The sequence below is a fragment of the Drosophila ficusphila genome, unplaced genomic scaffold, assembly GCF_018152265.1.
Source record: "Drosophila ficusphila isolate 14025-0441.05 unplaced genomic scaffold, ASM1815226v1 contig_414, whole genome shotgun sequence".
Taxonomy (NCBI): Eukaryota; Metazoa; Arthropoda; class Insecta; order Diptera; family Drosophilidae; genus Drosophila; species Drosophila ficusphila.
The window spans coordinates 20,041,723-20,062,973 of NW_025064328.1; the positions used below are offsets into that span (position 1 = coordinate 20,041,723).

The 21,251-nt window shown below is 41.6% G+C and overlaps 3 protein-coding genes across 5 annotated transcripts; 2 read left to right on the forward strand and 1 right to left on the reverse strand.

The window, feature by feature from the left end:
* Positions 1-1,064: 1,064 nt before the first annotated feature.
* Positions 1,065-3,389, reverse strand: LOC108096274 (tubulin-specific chaperone E). Of its 2 annotated transcripts, none has more exons than XM_017197867.2 (5): positions 3,007-3,389; positions 2,476-2,948; positions 1,993-2,416; positions 1,645-1,927; positions 1,065-1,589 (listed from the first exon to the last, which is right to left on the reverse strand). In XM_017197867.2, exons 1-5 carry the CDS (start codon positions 3,100-3,102, stop codon positions 1,294-1,296), a joined length of 1,572 nt encoding a protein of 523 aa, XP_017053356.1. In that variant the 5' UTR covers positions 3,103-3,389; the 3' UTR covers positions 1,065-1,293. The 2 variants fall into 2 exon arrangements, with proteins under 2 accessions (XP_017053356.1, XP_017053266.1); XM_017197777.2 differs by having other exon boundaries at positions 1,645-1,930.
* Positions 3,390-3,961: 572 nt separating this feature from the next.
* On the forward strand, positions 3,962-8,692 carry LOC108096387 (transmembrane protein 164). 2 transcript variants are annotated; one of them, XM_017198078.2, is made up of 5 exons: positions 3,962-4,075; positions 6,559-6,928; positions 6,989-7,181; positions 7,237-7,337; positions 7,948-8,692. In XM_017198078.2, the coding sequence occupies exons 2-5, from the start codon at positions 6,593-6,595 to the stop codon at positions 8,320-8,322; spliced, it is 1,005 nt and encodes a 334-aa protein (XP_017053567.1). In that variant the 5' UTR covers positions 3,962-4,075; positions 6,559-6,592; the 3' UTR covers positions 8,323-8,692. The 2 variants fall into 2 exon arrangements, with proteins under 2 accessions (XP_017053567.1, XP_017053481.1); XM_017197992.2 differs by lacking the exon at positions 3,962-4,075 and adding an exon at positions 5,136-5,377.
* A 274-nt stretch (positions 8,693-8,966) lies between these two features.
* Positions 8,967-19,679, forward strand: LOC108091131 (sterol regulatory element-binding protein cleavage-activating protein). Its single transcript, XM_043208187.1, has 7 exons — positions 8,967-10,111; positions 13,745-14,113; positions 14,170-14,353; positions 16,058-18,338; positions 18,402-18,604; positions 18,665-19,019; positions 19,080-19,679. The coding sequence occupies exons 1-7, from the start codon at positions 9,855-9,857 to the stop codon at positions 19,256-19,258; spliced, it is 3,828 nt and encodes a 1,275-aa protein (XP_043064122.1). The 5' UTR covers positions 8,967-9,854; the 3' UTR covers positions 19,259-19,679.
* Positions 19,680-21,251: the final 1,572 nt, after the last annotated feature.

Genomic DNA, 21,251 nt, shown 5'->3' on the forward strand with positions numbered 1-21,251 from the left:
TCATGTACCTCAGATCTTATCTGCACTGCAGTTTTGAAACGATTCTGCAGGCTCGTTCTCATAATAAAGCGATCTTCACGTGACTTGGTGCATTTTTTTTCACCTGTCCCTTTTTTCCTTTTTAATTCACCTGTCTCACGATATTTTTTTTTAAAAACGACGCACTGAGCTTTCATTGAAATGCGTTTCAGCCGCTATTTGCCGATTTGACACATTTTGTTCAGCCAATAAAATAATTTTTTCTTTATCGCGATCAGTGAACTGCTTTTGCTTTGGCATGATTTTACAGGGGTCTTTACAAAAAAATTCTACCAAAAGCAACTTAAGCAACAGCGCTCTTCAAATGACGAAATTATGTCGAAAATAGTCAAGGGAAACCCCCTAAAAAAATAATGCCCAGAGAATAAAATTTGGCGCTGACTGTACCTATAGTCATCCGATTTCAATAAAATGTAACAGTAGCTAAAAACACCATATCGGTTAGCTCTTATAAGAGAGATCGAAAAAAATAACGTTTATAAATGTATTACGCCGTTGTTTTTATCATATTGACTTGATTTTTTCCAGGTGCTGTTTGATTAGGATTCTTTAACTTTGAACTCATTAGCGTGAAAAACTTTATCATATCTTGGAAAAGATCGAAAAATGTATATAGAACTAACAGAAATAAAACTCAATTTTGGTTTATTATAAAAACATGTTTTTTGAAGAGTGTTCTAGCGACTATTAAATTTCGAGTTAAATTTTATTAAAATTGAGTGAAAGATTTAAGAAAATAGGGGAATGTGTTGAGAATTATGCATAGCTCCCGGTAAACCTTTGCTAACGTACAGATCGGACTAACAATATGAAATGTTGGTGCTATAAGTTTGTTATGGTAGGAGTCTACCCTACATTTAACTGCAATGCTTAATTTCAGATTCGTTTCAAAGCTGTAAACATCTATTTATAAAAAAAAAAACATAAATATGGCATATCCCTCGAAGACTAATTGGAGAATATATATATAAATATATTCTTTGTACCTTCTTACATTATGTTAAGGCAAAATAAAAATAATTGTCTTTGGGTTTGTAACGTGTTTTTTTTTCAAGCAAAAACAAAAAAATATACGAGTTTTATTGCATAGTAGAAATTTAAACTTAAATTTACCTACAGATAACATTATCAATTTAAGCATGGGGGGTCAGAATTTAAATTGAACATGAAATTTTTGATTTTCAGTTACCTAAAAGTAAAATACCATATTTGAATACGGAAAAGAGATTGAACGCCTTGCTTAATTGCTGTACGCTATTGAACCAAAACCGTGTCGTGTTCTTGTACAGAATAGAAGTCCAGCGTTTTTGCATTGTTATCCAGTTGAACCACTAGGTTTGGATGCTTGGCATCAACGTAACACAGCTGGGGAACGTTACCGCCTAACCGGAACCGCTTCATAACCAGTCCCTGCAGAGTCTGTACAGTTATCATTCGCGGGATTTTTTTCTCCCATGTCTCTCCCGAAAGCTGATGTCGAATGCAAATATTTATTAAATTCGATGGCTTCGTTTGGGTGCGAGGTACAAAGTCTGCCGGGGATCCATACTCTGTTAAAAATATAAAATCCATAATTTTAGATCAAATTGTCACCAGCAAGCTTACTTTTAACCAGTAATGGATAGGTGCGATGCTTCCGGCAAAATTCACGCAAGGAATCTGAGCCTTGATGCGTCGCCTGCATCCAGTCCAAGGCATGTTTTTTCCAAAGATCGTACTCGGCACCACGTCTCTCCTCAGCTGTCACTTCCGCTTTGTTGATGAACTGCAGGCCGGCTATGCTAGCCACGGCCTTAGAGGCCATTTCATCAAAATTTGACTTTAGATGCGGTGTCTTACTCAAGCGGCTTAGCTGCGGCAGCTTGTCCAATTCGTTGAAGGCATCCGCCTGCTCAGAATATTGAAAAACAGCATTGTAACTTGTTTAATAAAATAAAACGGACGGTGGCATACCTCATTCCAAATAGGATTGTGAAGCAGATTTAACTGCTCAAGTGAGACAAACATGTTAATTTTTTCTTGCGGATCACAGTCTGGAAGCTTTATTTCCTCGATGCCGTTTTCCATGAGATTCAAAGAGCGCAACGTCACCAGGTTGCCCAACTTGACCACCTGGTCAAAATCCATGATTTTAGTGCGATGCAAGTCCAGCTCTTGAAGCTGTTGAAAGATCTTCTTTCGATCGACCTCGGCCAGCTGACCAAAAGGATTCTCCTGAAGGCCCAGGGAAAGAATATTTGGCCATAAAAGCGCCGTATGCATCACATCCTTCCAGTCTGAAAAGCCGCAACCGCGTAGATTAATACGCTTCAGCTGTCGGAAGCTGGGCTCCAAATCTGTGATTTCGGATGCCGTAGGCAAAACGAGTCGGTTGGAGCTAAAAAGTTAGATTAGTTACTGTAAAAGTCATAAAAACATCGCCTCACTTTTACTTACCTCAGGTTCAGGTTTGTCAGGGAGGGCAGCTGCTGCGCGATGTTGGCGACTATCTCCCAGTTCCAGATCAAGGTGTGGCTTACGTTCAGCGTGGTTAGCTGGGTCAGCTCCTTCAGGTACCCGGCTGCATTCACTGGCGTTTGGTCAACACTCACTTCCTCCAGTTGCTCGAACTTGCTCTGCTTGCGGGCGATCTTGTCCATACCTACAACCTCAAAGAGCGACGCCTGCAGACTGGCCTGGGCCTCTCGGATGAGGGACTCGTCTACGTTGCTCGAGTCATAATTCAGGTACCGCTCGCGGGCAGCATCCTCCAGAGTGGCGCACGGCCCCACCTTGCCCGGCCGGATAAAGCTGCCCGCCGTAGGCGACTGCGTTTGGAAGTAGCGCTTGCCGTCTACGATGCCGTTGTGCTTGCCCCGCAGCCCGTCGTCCCACTCAATGCCCAGCCAGGTGCCCATGTGGCCGCTGACCTGAAAAATGGAACCAAATCGGATAAATTATATTCATGTCCGGAGTATGGTCTCTTACCTCTCCCACATAGCGCACTGTGCCGTAGTTGTCGGCTATCTTGATGCGACTTCCCAGAGGATAAAACAGCTGCGCCTCATCGATAATTCCCACCATAGCTCTGGATGTTGTTTTTGTGGTTTCCGCGGCGCCCACACAAATACACACGAGTGAAACACTCCCAAACGCCTTTGTGTCCGTGACTTGCAGCTGCGCCCAAATGATGCTCGATTTTAACTCCGGCTGATTTTTCCCGAACTGAAATCGCCTTTGTGGCTTGGAAGGCAAAAAATAAGCCCTATGAATTGATCCTGCAGTCCAATTTCTTAGTCACAAACTATTATTTTTATTTTAGTTAAGTTAAATATGACCTTAAGCTGAAACAAGCGAATTACCTTTGTAAACGCTAGCTGGTCACACTGCGATGACAAAAATTCTTCACGTAACGTAAGACTAGGTAACAAAGCACCCAACTACGTTGAAAACAGCTGTTTCAGGGTACCCCTTAATTTAAACTTGAAAAGGGTATATTAGGGATTACGAATATGTCGGAACCGCCAAAAGAGCGAAACTAACACTTCATAAAAATGTTACCTAAAAACTAAAATGAATAAGTATTACGCTGATTAGGGCCGGTTTCAGCCTAAGTTCTTACTTTGCTTTGTTTGCTTTGCTTGCAATTTAAAGTTTCCTTTACTGCAAATCCTTAATGTACGGAGCTTTTCCAAGCTGTGCCGGGTAAGGCTTCCAAATGGTCGCCATACTAGCGTACCTACATCTGTATGCACGTATGTATGTACATACAATGTTTTCTAATCGTACCTTCTGATCATATCCTGTCTCTTCCAGCGGAATTCGGATTCATTGCTATCTGCTTCAAACACGTACATATGTACATATGTATTTATTCATATCAGGGGTTACAAAATTAAAATTGGTTTGTATGGCTCGGACAATCGGACAACTGTTCATTTTTTAACCTCCATTGTACACTGTGGGGTAACTGTTAATTACAGTTACGTGTGTTTGCTTGTCGGGAAAGGTGCCTGGTCTGAACATTTTTATAAATTACGGCGAATTGAAATACTTGGTAAGCTTAGCTATTGCGAGTATCAGAAAGTTTGTACTTATTTCGTATTAGATAATCACACCTAGATAACCGAATACAAAAAAAAAAAACGAGTAAGAATTGAAGATGGCGATGTTTTTGCCTGGCGTAACCGAGGTATTATCTTTTCTGGGTCACTCGCCCCTCGAACACTCTCCACCGTTAATCCAATTTGCGACCGTCTGTGAGCACAGGCGAATGCACATCCGTAGACGTACACATTTGCATGTACATACAAGTGCTTGTCGTATGAATATCATATGTTGCACCCCTCGGCCAAGGCAGCCGGTGCCATGGTACAATTATACAAGGTAGTCTCGTCGGCAAAAAGCACTCCCTTATTCATTACTCACAAAAAGTGCGAGTGAGAGGAGTCTGCGTAGTAAGTGCGAGTAAAACGACAAAAGAGCTTTTAGTTTAACCCTTAGATTGTGCATGGGGCTTAAATTGCTCATTTATAATAAAAAGAGTTGAAGTTTTTTATAAATTAATTTTTAATAGTTTTGAATTTAAAATTAAGCGTTGTTTTTATTTTTGGATAGTTATTTCTTTGTTTAGGTTATTAATTTCAAAATAAATGTCAATCTTAAAGTAAATTTTTGTAATATCTAAATTAATGTTTCTTAGCAGCTATTAATAGTTTCTCCTTTACATTTTTTGTTATACTAAAATTATCTGAAACGACATGTTAAAAAACAAAAAAAGTTTGCAGCCAAGGGCAGAACGACATCTTTGCACAAGGGTTAATACTCTAAAAAAATTCGTCCGCACGCGTGCTCATCCTTCAACAAGCACGAACGCACTGACTAAAAAGCCGAACGATTAGGCAGCCGACGAGACTACCTTGTATAATTGTACCATGGACGAGACTACCTTGTATAATTGTACCATGGCCGGTGCCATAATTTTTGGCGCCCAATTTACCAGAGAGCGAGAGTCAGAGAGAGGAAAAGCTCGGAAACGCTTGCGCCGGAGAAAGAAAGTGAAAGCTCGCTCAAGGACGATAGAAACAACGGAACCCAAAGCCTCATTTGCCCGCAGCCAGTTGCCCAGCAAAAACGTAGTGCTTTACTTCGCTGCCCGCGTGTTTCTTAGCCCCAATTTATATGCTTAATGCAAATATGCAGGCGAAATGTGATTAAAAACAAAAAAAGAGGGTACGAAAAATGTGCGATAGCCGCGTATATTTCTCAACAGCGTCGGAAGGGTGTCGGTGATTCGAGGGGGAAGACGAGGCGAGCTTTGCAGAACACCACGTGGCAGTTGCAGGCGGAGGACCTATAGGTAACAAATGAAAAAAATCGAATTCATGTCGCCACACGTCGGCGCTGTCTGACTTTTTTCTTCCATTTTTACCGCTAAAGTCCGGTACTTTGATCGCCAAAAGTGCTTGCTTTTCGAAAACATCGATAGAAGTCTGAGAGTAGGATATTTAATTTGTTTATTGCTTAGACAAGTGCATTTTCTATTAAATTAAATTTAAGTGCAACTTACCTATTTAAGAAATTTACGCCAATTCAAGTCATTCGTTACAACTGTTAACTTCACTCAATTGGTTTTGCGTTGAAAATTTAATCAATATTTTCCTTTCCTTTATTGAACATATGTACATATGTACATACATATGTTGTTTGTTCTTGCTAATAATAGTTTCTCAGTTGAGTTAAAAGTTATACTTCCTTTGCTTTTTATGGAGAACTGCTTATAACTATGTTATATGTATGTACATACATACATACATATGTATGCCTGAATGACTGTTATTTTTCCTTCAGGCTTTCTGTCTCGTTTCCACTCGCATTAGCTAAAGCAACCCCATCCCTTTTGCTCTTGACAATGAAAATCACAATGTCAGCGGCTATCAGCCCAGTTCCCTTGCAGCGCTTTCCATTCAGTTTGTTTTTAGAGGCCTATACCTGTGGGCCAAATTTGTGGCCTGATCGGACATTACTCATAGTCCGCTTGCAAACGAGCGCTCGAAAGTGCACTTCAAATACGTCGCTGACAAAAAGTGCAAAAGCTTGGTGCGGACCCACAGGGGGTAAATGTCTCGACCTTCGGTTTTCTGCATTAGGTTCTTGGCCCTTGGCAATTGGCCAATGGACAGCTGCGGCAACTGTCAACGCTGACATGATTTCATATTTTTCTTGCTATTTGCTGGCTGCCCAGCACCCATTTGACTGGCTTGTATACTTTGTTCCAGCCCTTTTAAGCACCTGATAATGCACCATCTTCTCTAACATCCAAGTTAGTTATGTTCGACAAGCACTCCTTGTCACTGGCCACTGAATTACACTAGACGGAGCACTAGAGCCGTGTGTCCTGTATTGTAGGCTTTTCCTTGGCAGGGTCACGCTATAAAGTTATTGTTTAATAAAGTACTAAGGACAAGGGTTGACCTCGGTCAATGGGCTCTTATTAATATTTCACGCCCTAATTGCCTAAGAAATATATATATTTTTCAGAACCTAAATCCAAAGCAGATAACGCCGCCTTTAAATGGGATGGGACTGGGATTGGGCTGTCGGAGGCATCTCTGACGAGATTCCGAGGACCACGGGGCCGGAGTGCATCAACTACATGACTGATCGGCGGCGCTGGGTGGAGACTACACTGCTGTCTGCCCTTTTTATCTTCATAATGCACCGCTCTTGGCAACGCCTGGCGCCGATTAAGCTGCCACCGCTTCACGAGATCCAAAAGCCACACAGCCCCACTAGGCTGTTCCTTCTTATAGCTTTGTCCATGATATTTGGCATTGAAATGGGCTTCAAGCTTTCCGGCCAGTCGATGATTTTCGCTCTGAATCCCTGTCACGTGCAGTCTTGTTTGCAGGTGAGATATTCACAGATTTAATAGTAAAAGTTAGGTTAACATTTCAAGTAATTCTTACAGATTTACCTCCTGGCGGCCAAGCCCACGAAGACAACGACAGCGCTCTTTCGAATACAAATGAGCAATCTTAACGGCCCCTTCCTGGCTTTTCTCTTTCCCGAGGTGGAGGGACGAACTTATCCTTTTGAACAGGCCACATATTGGATCCAGCACGCACTGCTGTATATGATTCCGATTTACATTATCCGAAGCGGTACTATCAAACAACTATTGTTATGTCTGTAATCAACCCTTTCGTTTCATTTCAGGAGCGTATACTGTCGAGGACCTCAGCGAATTTCACTGGTCACACATAGGTACCGCCTTCATGCTGTTTTACCACTTTGTCTTGCTCTCCCCGCTCTCCATCGTAAGTGAACCTCGACTTGATCTTAAAACAGTAAACGTTATCTTCCACGAGTAGAAGGAGTAAGCTTAAATATTCTGTTGATCACAACAAATCAACCGATCACTTAACTGTACAATACAATATAGATTTTTCTACTGACTCTTGGATTTCAAATTAAGTTTCATAAAAATCGGACGACTATATCATAAAGTTGCCATATGAACATGTGGTCTAGCCTCTATGCATTTGGTTCGAAATATTTAAATATTTGAGCTAGCTTCCTTTCTTGTTGAAATACAAACATGATTGCTTGTAAATATAGTTGCATAAATACATATGTAGATATGTACATCCGTAATAAGAACAATCATTGAATCCGAAGAGCTATTGCTGCCATATGGAAAACCAATAATTTCATGCATTTGGCTTGAAATTAATAATATTGTAAGACAATAGATATACAAAAGTTAAACTGAAACTGCAAGATTATTCTTGTAAGATTCAGTTCTCTGAACTTCAGAGTCTGAAGCTAGCATCTTTTATTGTTATTTCTGTGTACGGAATCTTTATGTGAGCAGACTTTTGTATGTATGATAATGTTCGATCTACTAATGCACCTTTTTAACTGCAGCTTACAGGCATAAATCTGGATCACATGCTCTGTGCGGCGATGTCGGATCCGTTCCAGGGTCCCAACTACCGGCTGTTTGCCTGTTGCCACCAGACTCTGCTCTGTCCGCTGCTAAGCAAGGGCACAGTGCTGCTGTTCGGCCGCCGGACTAAAAGCAGTGCTGAGCTAAACGGGTCGGGTGGTCTACCGGAGGGAAGGAGTGAGACAGTGCAGTATCACGAACTGTCTTCGCCAGAATATGACGCGCAAGGGGAGGCGATCATGCGGCATCGCTATAATGCCCAGGAGGCGGCTGGTGAAGGACATCCACATGATGCGGGCGAGGTGGCGTCCCTTACTGCGGAATACACAATGCCAACAACCAAGATCGACTAGTACTGGAGCTGCAATGGGGCCGAGAAGAGCCCACGGCGTCTATTATGTCTGTCAATTCACGAACCACTTTGGCAAACTTCGGTCCACGATTATACTTAATTGCTAAGGACTTCATGTGAGAACTGAGAGTTGAATGTGTTGAAAAATACGTGTAGATAATAACAATTAAGGCTAATTTTCATGCTCATCGAGGTTATACTTCTAACAAAACCAAAATGAATTCAAAAAGTTATATACTTGTTCAATAGAAACCAATTCTTACTTTGATGTCAAATCAAAAGTTACAACATGGCATAGATTAACAATAGTGTATATTTCTTGATTTATAGGTCTATAGCAAACAACAAATAAATTTAAAATTTAAATCGAGCGCCAAGGGCTGGGTAACTCCTAGGTTATGCGGTCAGTCTGGCACCAGTGACAAAGGGAACTGTGAACCAGGGAGCCAGTCAAAGTTTTATCTGTAGGTAAGCCAGATCAATAAAAAAAATGGTTGAAATAGATAAGACCACAATATTTCAACGTATAATTGAAAATATATGGGTCCCTGTAACAAATTGCAAAGGGTATGCTGTATTTGCAAAAAAAATTGCTGTCTCAGCTGTTCAATGTTTTGGTTCGGTAGGGAACTAGTTCGCTCACGCTGACTCACGGCGAGCGAGAATTTTGTTCTAACGTGAGTAACAACGCGCCGCACAGCGAATTCTGCTGATTGACGAAAAAAAACGTGCTTGAAGCTAAGTTATTTATTTACCAAATTGAAAAACTCTTTTAACCGTGTTTCCCGGACGCTGCACTGCAGCAGACAGTTCTGCAACACCTCCTTCGGATTCCTTGTGCACCGCACCAAAAAACGGCAAATCCGCCTCAGAAAAGTGCGCCTCTAGTGAATTATCCGTTTCTCGGGCTTGTGCAAATGTTAATTTGATAACAATAGACGGCGGCGGTGCCTTAATTTTAATAAAATTAAGAGAGACCGGCGGCAGCAACGTATGCGTCGCAGATTTTTTATAAGAATAACCTGCATGTTTAAGCCCGAGTGTGTGTGAGTGAGCATTAAAGATGCGAGAAAACGTCAATTAATTGCAGCAACAACAACCGCACGGCGCAAATAACGTGGGGGCAAAAGGTGCGAATGAAGCGCAAGAAAAAGAAAAATCAATAGGAGCAATAGAATGCAAATCGCCGGGGAACATGTATCGATATATGGCCCAAGCCCCAATCCAAGCCAAAACCAAAGTCACCAGGAACCAACGAGTCGGCGCTATAAATAAACAAAAATAATATCACAATATCGGGGTGGTCCCTCTGCGTCGCCTACGCAGATGATGCGTTGCAAACGCCAAGTTGCGTAATTGCCGCAGCCAAGTGTGCGAATCCGAATCCAAATCCGCGCAAAAACAACAACCGACCAACTCGTATTTCCCCGTTAAAGCGTTAGAACAAAGTGCGCGCCCATAGTCTCCTCTCTAACAAGTGTGTGTGTGAGTTAACCTCGGTGTAAGTGTAGGTTTTTTGCCTACAACAACAACATGGCCGCCGCAACAGATGGCTCTGCCAGGGCGGCCGCAGCAGCAGCGGCGTCGACGACGCCGAGAACAGCAGCATCCAACGGCAGCGGTCTAACCGGCAAACCACCCGGACCCGCCGCTTCCTCACCTCCTGCTGCATCCACCTCCGCTGGACTTCCCGCCTCGGTCTCGCACTTCTACTACAAACACGGCCTCTTCCTGTCCAGCTACCCGACGTGCGCCTCCAGCATCGCTTTCATGGCGATTCTACTTTCATGGTCAGTGCCAAATTTGTGCTTACATATGTAGCAAGACAACATGAATATAAATTGTAGTATAGAAAATGCAAAGTAATGCTTTGGTTCTAGAATGTACATACATAGATTCTAGATTCAACAATAAGTCACCAAAAAATGGCTTTCCTTATATGTATCTATTTTTACCGACAAAGCTTTGATTAATATGATTTTACATGAATGACACAATTATTCCCAACTTCTTCAGTAGTAGAAAAACAATCTTGAAAATCTTCTGCAGACTCACGAATCGAATCAAGTTTCTTAAATATTAAAATACATTATTCTTAAAAAAAACTAAATCTAAATACTTTTCTATTAAAGTAACAGTTATGTTAAAATATTTTTTAAATAAAAGTGAAAACATTTTTAGGGTTATTTTTGGCAAACATTTTTGACTACAGAAGTACCCACATAAAGAACACGTTCCTTAATGCAAATCTGCTTCCTGATAAATAATTTCGTATACTTAGAAAGAACATTTACAAAAGGATCACCAAAATCTTTATATCACAGTTCATTTCTTTAGCTCTTATAGTATCATAAATCCTTGTCTGGCAATGTTGACTGGTTATAGTAGGGGAAAGTGGGGAATCGTGGGCCATGGGGAAACGTGAGCCACCGCCACCTGTCAAAGCCAAAGAAATTGACCAAGAACAATTCAGTTGCATGCATGGAATGTGGTCGAGATGTCCATGCAAAATGTGCTACCTCTGCCAACACATTTACATGCCCAAATTGCGTATCAGATTGATTGTGCATAATCCTTCTCCACTTTCTCGATTAAAATAACTGTACTTGTCATTTCTACTAATTGAATAAAGTTTTGCATCATAATTGTTTGATTTTCATTCAAATATGGGGGTGGCCCACGATTCCCCACCATTTTTGAAAATCGCCAAAACACCCTTTTTTTTTAAAACCACGAAAAGTCGGAAAAAACAAAAGAATTGTAAGAAAGTGTAATAGTCAAAAGTTACCTAATTTAATGTAGAATAACATACCATATTACAATTTTGGAAAAAAAATTTTATTTGTTAAGATATTTAACAAAATATAAACGTGGCCCACGATTCCCCACCTTCCCCTAATAATTATTTTCACCAAGAAAAAATTTAATCGTAACACGTTACTTGGCCTATTACATACTTTTTATAGTCTTGCAGAGCAAATGGTATTATAATTTCAGTCAGAAGTTTGCAACGCAATGGAGGAGATACCTCAGACCCCATAAAGTACATATATATGTACATATATATGTACATATATTCTTGATCAGCATCACGATCAGAATCGAAATACGTCTGTACGTCTGTCCGTCCGTCGGTTTCTATGTAAACTAGTCTCTCAGTTTTAAAGCTACCTTGCTGAAACTTTCCCAAAAGTTGTGCCGACTATATCGGATATAGAGAGAATAAAATAAAAAATTTTGATCAGGTCGATTTGATTTCTTTCAGATGGCGCTTACGCGGAAATAAAATTATAACATCGTTGTTTTTAATCCCACGAGCATTATTTTTAATATATGGAATTTTTTATTAACGCTTAAAGCGAAAAAAAATTGTATTAAAAATTATCATTGCCATAGGAAAGATCGAAAAATCTACGGAAATAAAATGTTAACACCGTTGCTTTTCATCAGACAATCATTATTTTTGGAATGAAGAGTTTTTTAACGACTCTTGGATTTCGAATTAAAATTTAAAAAATCGGACGGCTATACCATATAGCTGTCATAAAAAAAAAAAAAAAAAAAAAAAATTAATAGAAAAATCGTCATAGCTCCGATGTTATTTAGCCTTTATGTATTTTGGTCGACATATGTATTTGAAGTCTGCAAGGAGATATCAGCTTCGGCTTGCCGAAGCTTGCTTCCTTTCTTGTTAATGAAGACAACGCCTCAATCAGGGAAAAAGAAAAATAAGCTATTCTTCTCGCATTTAAATAAGCTTGCAGTTTGATAATGTCAGCGATTATCAGTGGCTCAAAGTGCGTCAGTAACCGATCTATAAAAATAATCTATCTATATGTGTGCAGTTCAGACTGTATAGATGGAGATATGTTTATGTAACCTTGCAAGAGTACAAGAATGTATACTTACATTTTTTAAATTAAAAACTGATCTTATATACCTATTAATATAATTATGTGTATTGACAGTAACCTAATGTTTTGTTGCTGTCTCCACTTTAAGTAAACAATGTCTAGAGTCTAGACTTAAGTCACATACAAATATTATGTATAATTCCGCGATTTTATATTTATATGTACACATTTTTATACCCTTGCAGAGCAAAAGGGTATTATAATTTCATTCAGAAGTTTGCAACGCAGTGAAGGAGACACCTCAGACCCCATAAAGTATATATATTCATGATCTGCATCACCATCTGAATCGAAATACGTCTGTACGTCTGGCCTTCTGTCCTCCTGTCCATTTCTTTTCAAACTAGTCTCTCAGTTTTAAAGCTATCTTGCTAAAACTTTCCCAAAAGTTGTGTAGTTATTGCACGCAGTATATAAGTCGGAACGGGCCGGATCGGCCGACTATATCGAATAGCTCCAATACCAAAGAATGAAATAAAAAAATCTTACGCCGTTTTTTTTTATCAGATCGACTTGATTTCTTCAAGATAGCGTTTTCTAACTACTATTGAATTTCGGATTACATTTTATCAAAATCGGATAACTCTATTATATAGCTGCCATAGGAGAGATCGAAAAAGATATATAGAATTAATGGAAATAAATTGATAACATCGTTGTTTTTTATCCCACGAGCATGATTTTTTGAATATCAAGTTTTTTAACAACCCTTAAATTAAGAAAAAAGTTTCAAAAGAATCGGACAACTATATCTTATAGCTGCCATAGGAAGGATAAAAAAATCTATATAGAAATAACGGAAATAAAATTATAACATCGTTGTTTTCATCAGGTAAACATGATTTTTGGAATATAAAGTTTTCTACGACTCTTGAATTACGAATTAAATTTAATTAAAATCGGACAACTATATCATATAACTGCCATTTGATCTATAGTCAAAAATATGGAAAATGAATAGAAAAATCGTCATAGCTTTGATGTTGTTTAGCTTTTATTTATTTTGTTGGACATATTTGAGGACTGCAAGGGTATATAAGCTTCGGCTTGCCGAAGCTAGCTTCCTTTCTTGTTTTGTATGCTCTTACTGGAACAAGATTGAACAAACGTTCAAGCAAAACTGAATAATTTTTGAGTTTCATGGTAACCAATATCGGCAAGGAACTTAAGTTAACACCCGACGGTACGAACGGGATAGGTAAAATCGATGCTGGCGTTGCCGCCCAATATTTTGGTAACTGTGCCGGTGATTCGGCACTTATCAGCACGCTTATCACCGAGGAACGTTGTGGTTCCAGCTATGTTGGCCCGCTGACCTTGAATACTTAAAACGCGATTTGCTGATAGGTGATGGTTTCACAGCTCACTCGAACGGGCGATCGCTGCTTAAGCCACGCGTTAGATGACTAGCTGCAGCGAGAGCACGCACGCCGGTCTTAAAATAGAAAATCAAACGTATTTGACAAGCACTTCCGTTGAAGATTCTTTCCCTCTCTTTCCCTCTTGCAGCTATCCGTTAATCAACATACCGTTACCGGGGACAATACCCACCAAGATTGTGCTGCCCTATGAAGCAGAGTCTGGGTCTCTCACGGTACACAATCACAGTGGCTCCACAATTACGCCGCCCGTCCCCGGAGATCCCCCGCCAGTCGGACACGCCCAGCCTCTCAATAGCACTGTTACGGACCGCGGACCACCTCCCCTGTTGCCGTGGGCGCAAAGCAGCCCTGCCTTTTTTTACGTTCAGCAAATAACGCTCCGAACCTGCGTTCTCCCGTGGACCGAAGGGATGCAGTTGATGGATGCGTTCCGAGCGCCGCTATACGAAGTTTTTAAATTACTCGAAATTGTGCGTAATCACCAGAGCAGCGAGAAGTGAGTTGATCTTGTAGCCGTTTTAGCATGCTAATTGACTCGACTTTCCGCCGCAGCCAGCGCACCCTGGAGCACAATTGCCTGCATGTGGAGAACGTGAAGCGCGGGACGCACGGGCAGCTGGATCAGATCTTCCCCGAGTACGGCTGCCTGCTGCTCTCGCCAGCCAACCTGTGGACGCAGAATGCCCAAAACTTCACTCGTGACACCAACATCCTGAACACGATATTCCAGTACCATGTAAGTAAAAACCAATGTTATATCACAATGTTGTATCCGTGCCTTTCCTCTACCTTTTTCCATTTAATGTAATCTAGGGATAATTAGTTTGTACAACCCCCTTCCCGGCCTTTATCAGCTCCGGTCCGAGAAAGAGTCTCGGGAAACACCATCTGGTCGCTTTTCGATTAAAGTTTCTGAGGCAACAACTTATTGCATAGGCCGTTTATAAACATAAACCATTAGTATTTTGTAAATATTTTTACAAAACTGAGAGCAGTGGTGCTGCCTAGACTCTGGCAAGACCTTTGGTCTTTCATATGCATGCGTTTAAGTGTGCACTACACCGCTGTCTAGGCCGATTGGTTTTGAACTAATGAAAGGTACACACGCCACGTAATAGTTGTCCACCCTGCGTACTCGCAAAATTACCCAGACAGGTATTCTTATTAGATACCGCATACAGGGCCGGAATAAGAATGTGGGGACCTAAGGTCCGATCAATGTGTGGGGTCCCTTTAGCGGTCAGAAATTATTTACAATATGCAAAAAGATTAAGTGTTCAATTCATTTGATTTATTTATTATCACAATTTTAACTTACTCATCTAATACAGCGTAGAAGAGTAGAGTAAAACATAAGTAAATTGTTTCAAATTGCATCCGTATACAGTAAAATCAAACGTACTTTCGAATTTTTATATTATTCATTCGCAATTATTCTTAACAATATCATCAAAAGTATCAAATGAATCAGTCGATCTTCTTCCATGCTCGAACGAAGTCGACTTTTGATCAATTTCATTTTCGAAAACGGTCTTTCACTCGTACAATAGCCACCATTATCGATAGATACAAACGCAACACGATTTCTGCATTAAAAAATTGAAAAAACCTATTTGTTCGCAATTTTTGTGGGGTCCTCCAAAATGCGGGGGCCCCGGCCCGCGGCCCCTCGGCCCTGCCCTTAATCCGGCCCTGGCCGCATACATATGTATATCACTTAGATCTAGTGATAGTGATTCACACTCGAGACAATTTGCTTTGACAAAAACTTCGTTTTGCTATATACACAAAGAGCTATACGTTTATGGTGGCAACTTTGAATTTTATACAGACCCACACCTGCAATTAGAACCCGCTAACCATAAGCTTCGGTGTTATTCTGTCTCACTTCTCCAAAAGTTTTTTTTTTGCGGAAAGTTTTTATTAATTTTTTAAGGAGCTTTATAAAGATGAGATCGATTCAAGGAAATTGGCCTTCGCTGAATCGGGGAAATACTTAAGGCTAAGATAACAAAGCTATCAGACAAACAATACTAGCTACAACCCTTTCGTTTATCAGGGTGGAAAGTATTGATGCAATGAAGGAATAATCCATTTCCAACAAATATAATATTTAGAGTTCTGCTGATAAGCGCCTTGATAATTAACTGCCAAATCAGATTGACTCGTTGAGCTAGAAATACTCACAAGGGTTGATTACTGTTCATGAATCAACATTCAATAAAATATTAAACTGATATGCTTCACTTTTAAAAAATTAACCCCACCCTTTGGATGTTTGTTGATCTAGAATATATTAATTAAAACATATACATATATTGTGAACTCATGCATGTTTACCAACTAACCCAGTCACGCTCATGTATATTACTAGTTGTGTATCCGACTACGTATAGAAGTTTCCTATGATTTTTAAGGCATCTTAAAATCTTTTCTTCAGAATCTGCAAAAGTCGAAAGTTTCCGTCGCGGAAATGCTTTTTGGCGTACCCATGCAAGACACGGGCTTTAAGCGTTATCCCTTGCGCGCTCGTTCGCGGATCATACAGTACGCCCTTACATTGGTCCTCAAGCACAACGATGTGGAGTACCTGGAAACGCTTAAGGAAAAGCTGCAGCGACACTACCCGCCGCTGCCAATGGCTTCGTCAGCAAGCGCATCCGCGGAGGAGCCATCGACGGTTACGTACATATTCTACCCGGGAGAGTACAGGATGTGGGAGTTGGTCCCTTACACGGTGGCCTTTATGCTTGTATTTGCGTACGTCTACTTCTCGGTCCGTAAAATCGACGTGTTTCGCTCCCGCTTTTTGCTGGCCCTGTGCAGCGTGATCACCACGGCCGGGAGTTTGGCCATGTCCCTGGGCTTGTGCTTCTTCTTCGGCCTGACAATATCACTGCAGTCAAAGGACATATTTCCTTATCTGGTCATCTTGGTGGGACTAGAAAACAGCTTGGTGATTACGAAGAGTGTAGTGTCCATGGACGAAACGTTCGACGTAAAAATCCGCGTGGCGCAAGCCCTTAGCAAGGAGGGCTGGCACATCTCCAAGACACTGCTGACGGAGATCACAATTCTGACCATTGGCCTCGCCACCTTCGTGCCAGTCATCCAGGAGTTTTGTATCTTTGCCATAGTGGGCCTGCTCTCGGACTTTATGCTGCAAATGCTGCTCTTCTCCACTATCCTGGCCATGAACATTAAGCGTGCGGAGTACACGACGGAGGCCAAGCACCTTCCCAAGATGCTGCTGAGCTGCACCCAGGGAGCGGGTCGCCACGATTTTCGCTTTTTTGGTGCCGCCGCAACGGTGCCACCTTTTGTGCCGGGCACCTTTCAGCGCTCGCAGTCGCACCCAAAGCTGTGTTTTGCAGACTCCGCTTCTGTAAACGATCGGACCAGCTTGGGTAACGGCCACTCGCCGCAGGAACAGCGAATCCCGAAGCGAATTAAGATTGTGAACTTTTGGGCGCGCACCCGTTTCTTTCAGCGAGCCTTCATGATATGGATGATTGTGTGGATTTGCTCCATAGTGTACAACTCGGGGTGCCTGGAGCAGCTGTTTAGCATGCAGAGCAACGGCACGATGACGGCAACCCTTGAGCTGCAGAGGCGCCTACAGGCAGGTCGTGGAGCCGTCAGCAGCTTTTTTGAGGGATGGCAGGCTGACTGGCAGCGGGCGGCGACTAGTGCTCCCAGTAGCAGCGGGCATTCGACTCCACTACAAGCTCCTATCGAGAACGATGTCAACGATACGGCCGACGAAATGCTGCGCCTGCGCTACCCAAACTTTGACTTGAACTATTTTCTCTCGAATTTCCACTGGTCCACAATTATGAAGCAATACAATGTCTCGCTGAGCGGGCACTACGTAACCCTGCTGCCAACGATTCGGCTCAGCCATGCCATAGCGCCAGAGTTAGCCACGCTGCTGCGTAATCCGCAGGAGCAGCTGCAGCAGAACTTTCAGTGGAAGGCCTTGGCAGCTGCCCTCGACCCTCTTGACTTTAACGATGACGACGTGCGTCGCGAGTCCCCGATGGTTATGCCCGGCGGGATGCCCCTGGTTCCCAAGAGCCCTATGGAAATATTTTTCGCCATCCTTTTGTGCTGCATCAGCATATTCGTGCTCTGCTACACGATGGTGGTTTTCTACCGCTGCATCTGCACTAGAAACTATGCCGAGTGGCGCTCCAGTTGGCACGAGTCCGAGGCGCCGTACAAGCAGACTGAGCAGATTCTTGAGGGTGTGCCCACGCAGATCGCCGGCCACAAACACCGCATTGAGTGCCTGGTCTCGGATGGTGCCTACATCATTAGCTGCTGTCTTAAGGGCCAAATCCGGGTGTGGGACGCACGCAGTGGCGAGCGGTTAACGAACATCGCCCGCTCCGACATCCAGATATCTCAGCCGCGCCCGGATGGCCAGACGCTGGTAAGAAAGCTGGCCGTGTCACCGGTGTGGTGTCTGGACTATTTTGACAACCTCATCGCCGTGGGCTGTGCCAACGGGCGCGTTGAGTTGTGGGAGTCGCCTGCCGGACTACTTAAGTGCGCCTACCAGGAAGACGCCAAGAGGAACCAGGGAATAACCCACATTCACCTTAACGGCGATCGCGTAATTGTCGCTCGTCTGAACGGGCGACTGGACTTCTATCGCTTAGAAACTTACTACAAGGGAAAACAGATCGACTGGGGCTTTACCTCGGCCTACAGACGCAGTAGGTCATCCCTGCGGTTTGGTTTCCGATGAATGTATTCAAAATACCGTTTCACACTTTCAGCTCATGTGCGAACTGGATCCACAGGAAGTTTGGGCCTAATAATGCAGCAGCAGCGCTGCCAGCAGGATGCCACTCAGAAGACCACAAAGGAGGAGATGAAAATCACGTTGGAGGGCGTCCGGCTAGCCCATCAGCAACCAATCACCTGCATGCAGGTGGTTAATGACATGGTCTTCACAGGCAGCCAGGATCACACACTCAAGGTGCGCAATTAAAGCAATTTAAACTGAACTTATTTTGCTCACTCTTCCCGGCCTTTCTAGGTCTATTGTCTTAACAAGTCGGATGTGGAGTATACGTTGCACGGTCACTGTGGACCTGTGACCTGCCTATTCGTGGACCGCTGGCAACCGGGCACCGGGGGCTCCGGCTCCCAAGATGGGCTACTCTGCGTGTGGGATTTGTTCACGGGCGCATGCATGTATAACATCCAGGCCCACGACGGCGCCGTCAGCTGTTTAGCCTGCGCCCCCAGCTATGTGATCTCCCTAGGTACGGACGAACGAATCTGCGTGTGGGAGCGATTCCAGGGCAACCTTCTGACCACAATCAACATTTCCAACGCGTACTCGAGTCTTTTGATGCTAACACCGTCGCTTTTGGTGACCAGCAAAATGGGTAAGGTTTCCCTTTGTCGTTGTTGTACTAATCATTTTCATTAAATTAATTTAATTGCAGGATCTCTTATTGTGTGGGATGTGCGAACTGGACAGCCGGCCCGCGAAGTCAAACTTGATTTTGCCAACCTGCAACTCTGCCCTAAAATTATGATGCTTGCCTGCGATTCAGTAGTTTGCGACTATGGAAATGAGATCCGCGTCGTACGCTTTCCTATCGTAGCTGACAAGTGTCACTAAAGTGCAGGAGAAGATGAATTTTCACCCTCTAGCACCTAAAAATAAGTTGACTCTCGGCTCTGAACCGCCTCGAAGCCACTGACGCATTCACTAATTTATACATTGCTGTCGCTCGCAGCAGTTTACTATTTAAACAGATGAAGTGTGCACAGCCTTCGCTAAACTTTCGTTTTAATTTTTGGACACTGAGTGTAACAGCCGCCCGCTGAAATATAGGTAGGTTAAGGAACTAAACTAAATGAAGAGATGTACACACATATATTTTCGCGTAACTATATTAACTACATAGTGTCTTAAAGCGCCTCAGCATAACATAAAATGACTACAATTTTAAATTTAAAAATATATTTATTAGAGTCACCTACGCTTAATTTTCTATACGAAAAGTAAAATTTTTAAACATCTTATTGTTATTATTGAACATATCTGGATAAATTTCTTGGGTATGTATGAAGAGGGTATTTTATACCTTCTTCGCTTGGAAGGTAAAGACTACTACAATATTTTTTGAACACTCAAATCATTTGGTTGCTTTAGTAATCTTCAAGTAAACTGAACATCTTCCAAAAGGTAAGTTTAATTCTTGCAGAAAGTTTAATATATACAGTTTCAATAAAATATGAAATGTATAATAAAAACGCCCGAACGCGTATTCGCTGAGTATTTCTCAGCGAAATGCCATATAAATTGTGGGAGGCACCCAGTTTTGCGCCCCGAGGAAGTCTTTTACTCTTAGAATCTGCATGTCTAATCCCAATATTCTAGCTATAATAGTTTTCCAGATATCGATATTCAAACGGATTGGACGACATCAAGGCCAGTGGGCGTGGCAAATTTAAAAACGCAATTGTCTGCGTATTTACGAGAAGAATCAATACACTATTCAAAATGTTGTAAGATAAAAACTTTTGGCGGCTTATGGGCTTCATAGTGGAAGTGGTAGACAAATGTAACATATTTTCGCTGTGTATGGATTAAACGATTATATCGGAGCTAGCCGAGTTGCGCAGAAAATTGCAAAAATTGTCCGAGTTGCGCAGAAACGCTTTTTGCTTATAAAAAATCAATGTCCGAGTTGCGCAATAACGCTTTTTGCACATAAAAATACATATATGTAATATTAAAGGAGATTTTAATTACTGGGGGGCCAAGATTTTTTTTAGAAACATTACTCGAAAATTTTTTTAAAAACAAGAAAGGAAGCGAGCTTCGGCAAGCCGAAGCTTGTATACCCTTGCAGTCATCAAATATGGCGATTTTTCTATTAATTTTCCAAATTTTTGACTATTGTTTATATGAAAGCTATTTGATATAGTTGTCCTATTATGATGAAATTTAATTTGAAATTCAATAGTCATTAGAAAACTCTACATTCCTAAAATCATGACTGTCTGGTAAAAAAAACAACGATGTTATTATTTTATTTCCGTTAATTCTATATACGGGTGATTCCATATCAGATTTACAGTCGATATCGGGAAATTCGATGAGATATTTTTTTCATGCTCTTTATCGAAAATAAATCGACACGTATTTTTTATATGGCTCAGAAAATTTTTTGACAAAGTTATGATTTTTTGAATTTTTGATGAACTGCCCTTTTTTTGATGACAGTCGCGTTTTCCAGCCCCAATAACTCGAAAACCGTACGTCGCAGAAAAAAATGAATAGGAAGTAAAAATTTCATCCTTCCTTCTTCTTTGCAAAACTTTCGTGAAAAAATTTTTTTTAAACAATTTTTCACCACAAAAAGTTCAAATGTTTATAACAAATTAGTTTTTCTCCAACTTGGACATTTTTGATTTTTTTTTTTCACAATAAATCCCTCAATTTCTTCTGATGAACATACTACAATTTCAGAATGGTATCAAAATTAGTTTTTGAGTTATAGAATTAAATAGCATTAAAAATTCATTTTATTGACCCTTACTATGCGCGCGCGAAGCGAATTGACGCTCGTTAGAGTCGTTGGTCGGCGCACGCCCTGAGACCG

Coding starts and splice junctions, on each gene's coding strand:
- LOC108096274 (XM_017197777.2), bottom strand. CDS start 3,102: ATGGTGGGAATTATCGATGAGGCGCAGCTGTTTTATCCTCTGGGAAGT. Junction 2,949..3,006: donor CAGTGCGCTATGTGGGAGAG/GTAAGAGACCAT, acceptor TCCATTTTTCAG/GTCAGCGGCCACATGGGCAC. Junction 1,590..1,644: donor CTATCCATTACTGGTTAAAA/GTAAGCTTGCTG, acceptor TATTTTTAACAG/AGTATGGATCCCCGGCAGAC.
- LOC108096387 (XM_017198078.2), top strand. CDS start 6,593: ATGGGATGGGACTGGGATTGGGCTGTCGGAGGCATCTCTGACGAGATT. Junction 6,929..6,988: donor ACGTGCAGTCTTGTTTGCAG/GTGAGATATTCA, acceptor TAATTCTTACAG/ATTTACCTCCTGGCGGCCAA. Junction 7,182..7,236: donor GATTTACATTATCCGAAGCG/GTACTATCAAAC, acceptor GTTTCATTTCAG/GAGCGTATACTGTCGAGGAC.
- LOC108091131 (XM_043208187.1), top strand. CDS start 9,855: ATGGCCGCCGCAACAGATGGCTCTGCCAGGGCGGCCGCAGCAGCAGCG. Junction 14,114..14,169: donor AATCACCAGAGCAGCGAGAA/GTGAGTTGATCT, acceptor TTTCCGCCGCAG/CCAGCGCACCCTGGAGCACA. Junction 19,020..19,079: donor TTTGGTGACCAGCAAAATGG/GTAAGGTTTCCC, acceptor ATTTAATTGCAG/GATCTCTTATTGTGTGGGAT.